The sequence below is a fragment of the Quercus robur genome, chromosome 11, assembly GCF_932294415.1.
Source record: "Quercus robur chromosome 11, dhQueRobu3.1, whole genome shotgun sequence".
NCBI lineage: Eukaryota > Viridiplantae > Streptophyta > Magnoliopsida > Fagales > Fagaceae > Quercus > Quercus robur.
This window is the reverse complement of record NC_065544.1, coordinates 56,038,953-56,046,579: the sequence shown is the minus strand read 5'-3', so window position 1 is coordinate 56,046,579 and position 7,627 is coordinate 56,038,953. Positions and strand designations below refer to the sequence as shown.

General features: G+C 34.2%; 2 protein-coding genes across 2 annotated transcripts; one reads left to right on the top strand and one right to left on the bottom strand.

Moving 5' to 3' along the window:
* The first annotated feature begins 298 nt into the window (after window positions 1-298).
* LOC126705307 (damage-control phosphatase At2g17340-like) lies at window positions 299-5,283 on the top strand. The gene is made up of 12 exons (XM_050404203.1): window positions 299-655; window positions 1,017-1,082; window positions 1,520-1,586; window positions 1,747-1,815; window positions 1,909-2,049; window positions 2,778-2,906; window positions 3,010-3,096; window positions 3,614-3,688; window positions 3,771-3,848; window positions 3,994-4,071; window positions 4,836-4,898; window positions 5,030-5,283. Exons 1-12 carry the CDS (start codon window positions 486-488, stop codon window positions 5,108-5,110), a joined length of 1,104 nt encoding a protein of 367 aa, XP_050260160.1. The 5' UTR covers window positions 299-485; the 3' UTR covers window positions 5,111-5,283.
* Window positions 5,284-5,417: 134 nt separating this feature from the next.
* LOC126705308 (cysteine protease XCP1-like) lies at window positions 5,418-7,335 on the bottom strand. The gene is made up of 4 exons (XM_050404204.1): window positions 6,827-7,335; window positions 6,360-6,595; window positions 6,123-6,263; window positions 5,418-5,749 (listed from the first exon to the last, which is right to left on the bottom strand). Exons 1-4 carry the CDS (start codon window positions 7,287-7,289, stop codon window positions 5,534-5,536), a joined length of 1,056 nt encoding a protein of 351 aa, XP_050260161.1. The 5' UTR covers window positions 7,290-7,335; the 3' UTR covers window positions 5,418-5,533.
* Window positions 7,336-7,627: the final 292 nt, after the last annotated feature.

Genomic DNA, 7,627 nt, shown 5'->3' with positions numbered 1-7,627 from the left:
AAGAAAAAAAGAAAAGAAAAAAGTGTATCGTATAGTATTATTGTTATCCTAAAGTGAAATATACAACAAAATAATAAAATTAAATAACAAAATTTAACTATGCTTAAATTAAAAAAACACTTTCTTCTCAAAAAAAAGAAAAGAAAACTTATAACAAAAAATTAAAAAACAAGATGTTAATAAAGATAAAGATAAAGATAATTGGGTGCACACATTAATAAAGATAATTTTTTTTTTTTGAAAATATAAAAGATAATTTATATAATCATATACATGTATTTTTCATCATAAAAACAAAAATCAGAGAAAGAAAGATGGGCATCTCATATCGTTGGGAAGGGATCAAGAAAGACTATATATAGTTTATTTATACTGACTCATATCATCATCATCGCCATTGAAGCCCCTGCACAGTATTCATCTTTCTTTCACACCCAGACACAGACACAGACACAGTAAAAAAAAAAAAAAGGAAGAATAAGGAAATGGAGAGCGCATCGGAAATGGTGCCATTTCCGTTGCTTCCAACACCGATCGAATCGAATTACAGAGCTAGTACCATTCCCTACAGGTTTCCATCCGATAATCCCCGCAAGCCCACTCCTACGGAGATCGCCTGGATCGACCTCTTCCTCAATTCCGTTCCCTCCTTCAAGTTAACTTTACTACCTTTCCTCTCCTTTTTCATAAAGATTTGAGCTTTATCAAATATGGGTTGTCTTTCTTTTGATGTTTCAATTCCAAAGTTTTATGCTTTTTTGAATTTGAAGTAGCTATATTAAGATGTTTGTTTTTGTTAGCTTAAAAATGTGGTGAAAGTTTTGAGCTTTATCTGATTTGGGTAATCTTTCTTAGGAATTCCAATTCCAAAGTTTGATGCTTTAATACCAATATATTTGTTTACCTTGAATCATTTAAGCTGTTTGGAAATGGTGAATTTAATCATTGTTCTAACAATGTTAATCATAGGGTAGAAGTTTTTATGTGCTCATGTTTTTAATACTATGTTGTTCCAGGAAACGAGCAGAGAGTGATCCTACAGTCCCTGATGCAGCCGTTAAAGCTGAAAAATTTGCTCAGAGGTACTTTTTTCTTTGTGGGTTTACTTTTGTTACGCATACTGTTGCATGGATGGACCTTGTAACTAAGCAAAACCTATTTGAATGTGTTGATATGGCTTTGAAAATTGTATGATCAAATTGTTTGTTTGTTACACCTGATTTATATGAACTTATTTAGGGACCTCAATCCTTTGCTAATACTATTTTATGCATCTATAGTTGAATTATATATGTGTGTGTCATTTGGTCTTATTGCTGTAAGTTGTAAATGAGAAACTATGATGCAACAGGGTTGTTAGTAGATTGAAACTGACCATAATTATTCTGTGTGTTTATGTATGTGTTTGTGTGTTGCCTGTATGTTATACCCCCAGGGCACACATTACCTTCTCCTGACATTTATCGTGCATTATGTCTAACTCAGTTCGCATTCTCTGTTTTTGCATCTTTTATGGAAGGTATTTTGAAATACTTGAGGACTTCAAGAAAGATCCTGAAAGTCATGGTGGGCCACCTGATTGCATTGTAAGCCAAATCATAAAAGAATCATCTACAACGCTTCTATCAACATTTTCATTTATTTAGCTGAAAAATGTGATCTCTTATTCTCATTTTCCCATGGAGAGACTGATTTTTCCTGTTACCTTTTTTTTTTTCCTTGTGTTCTTTTGGGGGACATTTTTAGCTTCTCTGCAGAATTCGTGAGCAAATCCTTAGAGAATTGGGATTCAGGGATATATTCAAGAAAGTCAAGGTAAATGTTAACTTTGTATGTTGTCTCACAAAGTCAACATTTTTAGTCCATTTTACTCATAAAGCTCCCTCTCTCTTTGTGGAAAATTCAAAGGAAGAAGAGAATGCAAAGGCTATATCCCTATTTGCGAATGTGGTTCTTCTTAATGATGCCATTGAAGATGGAGGAAAGCGCGTAGAGAATTTGGTCAGAGGAATATTTGCAGGAAACATATTTGATCTTGGTTCCGCACAGGTAAGTAGTCTTTTATCAGAAAGCTCAACAATTTTAGATCTTATCATTCCATACCTAAGAGATATATATAAACTTGTAAAGTTCTCAACAAAACCAGACCTTAAATACCAACTAGTTGGGTTTTGGGGCATGAATCATTTGATTTGCTATGTATATCTCTTTAGGGTTACTTATAAAATAAATTAAAAAAGTGTATCTCTTTGGGGTTGTATTCTCCATTTAAGCATAGGTATCACATAAGTTTGCTCATTGTATCAATACCCTTAAGTTGAATCTAGTCACTTGGCTTTGTAAGAAATTATTTTCTGTTTCACCATTGTTTTCTTTTTTATTGGTAAGTTATACATGCACCTAGAGGTTTAGAACCTACAACCTCACCCTCCACCTTGCTCTTACAAGTGAAGGATGTATCATTTGAGCTTGAGTTCATTGGCTTGTTCTTCGCCATTGCCATGTATTTTAAATTTAAGTCCCTCACCTATGGTCAAAGTAATGGCAAATTCCGGAAAATGCAGTTTTTTCATTTCTTTGAAAATAGTATGGAACAATTTTTTAGGAACTTGAAATTGCATCATGTTGTACATACAAAGACTATGTGACCGTATCATATTGGTTATCATATATCCTTTCTCATGGTTTCTAGAATGGGGTAATTTTTAAAATGCAGTAATATGTGAATGATTTTCTGTAGTATTAGCTTAACAATTTTTGTTTCTTACTTCTTGAAGCTTGCAGAGATTTTCTCAAAGGATGGAATGTCCTTTTTAGCTAGTTGTCAAAACCTTGTCCCTCGACCTTGGGTTATTGATGATTTGGACACTTTCAAATTGAAATGGAGCAAGAAATCTTGGAAAAAGGCAGGTTTTATGTTTAGTTTTATTTACCCATCATTGTTCTCTATGTTGAAATTATTATGTGTGCTTATCCTATACTAACCAGCTCCTTTGGTTGTCATGACAGGCTATCATTTTTGTTGATAACTCAGGTGCAGATATTATTTTAGGGATTTTGCCATTTGCAAGAGAATTACTCCGACGTGGGACTCAGGTTTGTTTTCAGTTTTTGGATTGTTCTATGCTATGCATCTGAGTCTTTAGTGTTAAAATTTGTCATCGAATAAAAATGTGTATGCTGTGTCTTAAAATTTGAAGTTCTGCTGTTTAAAGTTGTCACAAATGTTAGTAAAGAATGGCCTATGTAGTATCTCCTAACAATAACATTCATGTGTCTAGGGTACTCGGTATGACCCAAAGAGTAGATACTTTTCAAGACTAGAATGCCTCTTTTCCATGCTTGCATAAATCAAATGTCCATTGCCTCTGTTTCCTTTTAACTTGTTTTAGCTAGCTGGTTTTTTGGACGTTATCGTCTAGTGGTCCTTCAAAGCTGAAGCAGCTCCCACCCATTTTTTCTCATTATCTCTTGTTGTTAAATGTAGGTTTTGCATATGCATTTGCACTCTATTTAATGGGTTGCTGGCTGCTAAAGGCTTTGACCATTTTTAATAAGTCATGTATCGCTCACTCTTCATATGGTTGCAAAGTTCTCATTTATCTCTATGCAGGTTGTTTTGGCAGCCAATGACTTGCCTTCTATCAATGATGTAACTTACCCTGAACTAATTGAGATTATGTCAAAGGTGATAGAAAGAAAGCCTTCAGAATTGTGTTAGTTTCTCAAAATCTTGGTTGACTCTGACATTGTGAGTGGCAATTTACCAGCTGAAGGATGAACATGGACAGTTAATGGGTGTTGATACTTCAAATCTTTTACTTGCCAATTCTGGAAATGATTTGCCGGTGAGAAAGTGCTATTTTCTTTTTCTTATGTGTTCTTTCACTTATTGAATGATGATATTACTATAAATGCACAAATCTTTTTTCTTAATAAGTAAGGCAACACTATAGATGTGCGATGATAGCTCTTTTGCCTTTTTCCTTCCAGGTTATTGATCTTTCAAGAGTTTCAGAAGAGCTTGCCTACCTAGCAAGTGATGCAGACTTGGTTATCTTGGAAGGGATGGTAGGTTCTTACAAATTCTGGAGGCTAGTAGAACTGTAAAGCATTTTATGATTGATGCTTCTTTGTTAATTTCCTGTTTTTCTTATTTATGACCTTTGACAACTTATAACCAAATTGGACCATCCAAATGTCTACTCATTTATCATCCAACTACATCTCACTGCAGATTTCATTTTTATGTTTGTGTTCTCTGCATTAAAATCATGAGTGCACATTGTTCAAATTTGCCTCCCGGCCTGCTACAAAAACACTCTGAATTGTCACCTTGGCATAATTTTACAAATTCAATATGTGAACATATAGTTTCTCATATAGATTACCATGGCTTCATTCAAACTTAGTGTCTTTTGTCCTATTTGATTATTATCTTTCAATAAAAAAAGAGTCATTATAAGGCAAATAACTAAAAATGAAAACAAAGGAAGAAGAAATGATGAGCTCAAATACATGGGAAGTATAATTCCTATTGATTACAGACCTATTATTTTTTCTTTTGCTGCATGAGGTTAGGTTTAAATAAATAAAGTACTTTTTCTTCTATATGGCATACACATGCTGCAGTGCCTGAAAATTTGCTGCAAGGGTAGTTTTTCATGGTATTCATTATACATACATCTCCTTCAGAAGACATATTGTTCAATCATTTAGAATTTGGGGAATAAACCATGATAGATTGAACTCATATGGTGCAACTATTGATATGCTGTATCTGTGATTTAGATCTTTCTTTAGTTCTTTTAATAAAATTTCATTTCTTTTGGCAGGGGCGTGGAATAGAGACAAATCTTTATGCACAATTTAAGTGTGATTCCCTCAAGATTGGGATGGTAATGGTTTTTATTTTATTTTTATTATGTCATTGTTGCTTTTTCTGGTATATCAGTTCATTTGCTTCCTTTGCTGGACTACATTTATTTATCTAATTTCTTCTGTTTTTTTTTCCTATTTTTATATATAGGTGAAACATCCAGAGGTGGCGCAGTTTCTTGGAGGACGACTTTACGACTGTGTCTTTAAATACAATGAAGTTTTGAGTTGATGATGCCAATCTTGTCTATACTGCTATCTCTATTTACTCAAGAATTAGTAATTCCACACACTAGCATTAGGCATTTCTGTCTAGAAGAATCATATCTGTTATCTTCTGAAGTTTCTTATTTTGATAAATAAACTGAAAAACTGTTTACAAGTGGCATAAATTACTTTTCTCAACACACTTCTCTCTTATCTTGTGTGTGTTTATCAGTTGGATAAAAAGTACTAGCCATTAAAGGCTCTTTGAGTGTCTTCCAGAATTGGATGACAATTTTATTTTAATTCTGAATTTGTATTAAACTTTTAGAGAGTTTCTAGAGAAAACATTTTATTGAAGGAACATGGGCATACAAATAAAACTTTATCAATCTTGGAAAGGAATAAATATGGAATGAAGAAAAGTTGACATGGGAGGGGAATTAGTAGATCAGTTCTTTTTGGTAGGATATGAAGCCATTTTGTTGATACCACAAAGTCCCTCGGGTTTTCCAGTGTTTCTCTTCATCCTTATGTACCCTTTCTCCCCCCACTTTGGTCCCCATGAATTCTTCACAATGATGTAATCTGACCCCTTCAAGGAACCATATCCAACAGCTGTTACTCCATGATCTAGCTCAGTTCCACAATGGCCATTGAATATTCCCTGCCAAGCCAACAAAACCATGCATAACTCTCTTTTTTCTTAATTAGAAAACTATGCATAATTAGGGAAAACAAGCTGTAGGAGTAGAAATGTGTACGAATGTGCGTTGATGAGAGGATATATATATTAGAGTGATTAAAATTTTTACTATTTAAATTATATAAATAGATGTGTCATCATTAAAAAAAAGTAATTTAGATATTAATTTATTATGTTATTGAAGTGGATTTTTTTTTGAGAGAGTAGGATTGAACCTCAGATCTCTTACACAATCATTAAAGATTTTATCAGTTGAGCTAATTGGAACTCATGAAGAATGACATTCATTTTCACTGTTTTAACATTTTCCTATATATTATATCATATTAATTACCCCACTATAAAATTGAAAGTCTCGACCAGAGGCGTCAATAGCTACACTCAGTGGTTGGTGTGCCAATGCTTTCAAAAGACTTTCTTCATCATTTTGTGGCACATCTTGATAACCACTAATTTTCACCATCTCCATTTCTTCCTGGAGACAAATAAACAAGTGTAATTAATAATTCTATTATAAAATTTTGCTGACAACTGAATTTGGTATAAAGCATATTATGCCAATGTAATTTACCTTCTGCTCTTCACAAGTTCCTTCCTTCATTAAATATGGATAGTCTTCCTCCTTATGCAGTCCACCACTGGAGACAATGAATTCAAATGCATAATCCATCAGACCCCCATTGCAGCCATTATTGAAAGTTCTATCACAATCAATCAGCTCTTGCTCAGACAATGAAGTTAAATTTCCAGAGACTATCTGGCTTATGCCCTCAACAGCAGCGACGGTAGAAAATGCCCAACAACTACCTGCATGCTCATCGTATCATCATCTATACTCACCATATGGTCAGCAAGAAAAAAACACTAGCCATGGATACATGCATGGACACGTATCCATGTAACATGCACATTATTAAAAAAAAGAAGATGTCTCATGTATCATATATATATATATATATGGATCATCTCTCTTACAATGTATGAATCCCACATGAGAGAGAGAGAGAGAGAGAGAGAGAGAGAGAGAGAGTTACATACCACATGAACCTTGGTTCTTGACTGGAGTAACAGCTCCATTCTTTCTCCAATCCACAGACTTGGGCAAATCTACCACATCTCTGTAACTAAAATCTCTGGAGGACCCTCCTCTTCTGGGCAAAGCAGGTTTCAATCCTAAATACTTATTCTTAAACTCCTCATGGCTCATGTCTGCAAACTCATTCAACCCAAGCCAGTAGCTACTAATCTCCTTATTTCTCTCATCAATGTGCTTCAAGTTGTCTTTGAATATCTCAAACCTATGCAACTTCTCTTCAATGCTCCTGTAAGTTTTGCCATGTTTTGACACCCATGATTCAAACAGCTCTAAGATTTTATCCAAGCAAGTCAAGTGCTCCGGTGAATAACCCACAATAGAAAAATCGTGAGCCAGAGCAAAACATGCAAAGAGAGACACAGAAAAGGCTAGAAGGGAGATCTTAGAATATGAAGAGAGAGCCATTGGTGCTTAAGAATTCAAAGGTAAGAGGAATAGAAGAGTGAATGTGAGGAAGGAGATATGTAAGTTATTTATAGTCATGATTTCATGGTTTGCTTTCTAGTGAAGCAGTAAATTATATTTGTTTTATCTAGCATACGGAGTCTTTACGGTTGGTTCTTTTGGCAGGCTTTTGTTCCACGCATATTTGGTAAGCATAGACAGGCATAGAAAAAAGCCTATATAATTTAGCAAAACTTGTGTACAATTAGTTGGGTGTTGTACTCTACGTTTCCAATTCAATTCAACTATAACCAATGAATTACACAGTTGAATGTAATTCTCCTTAAATAAGGTAACAC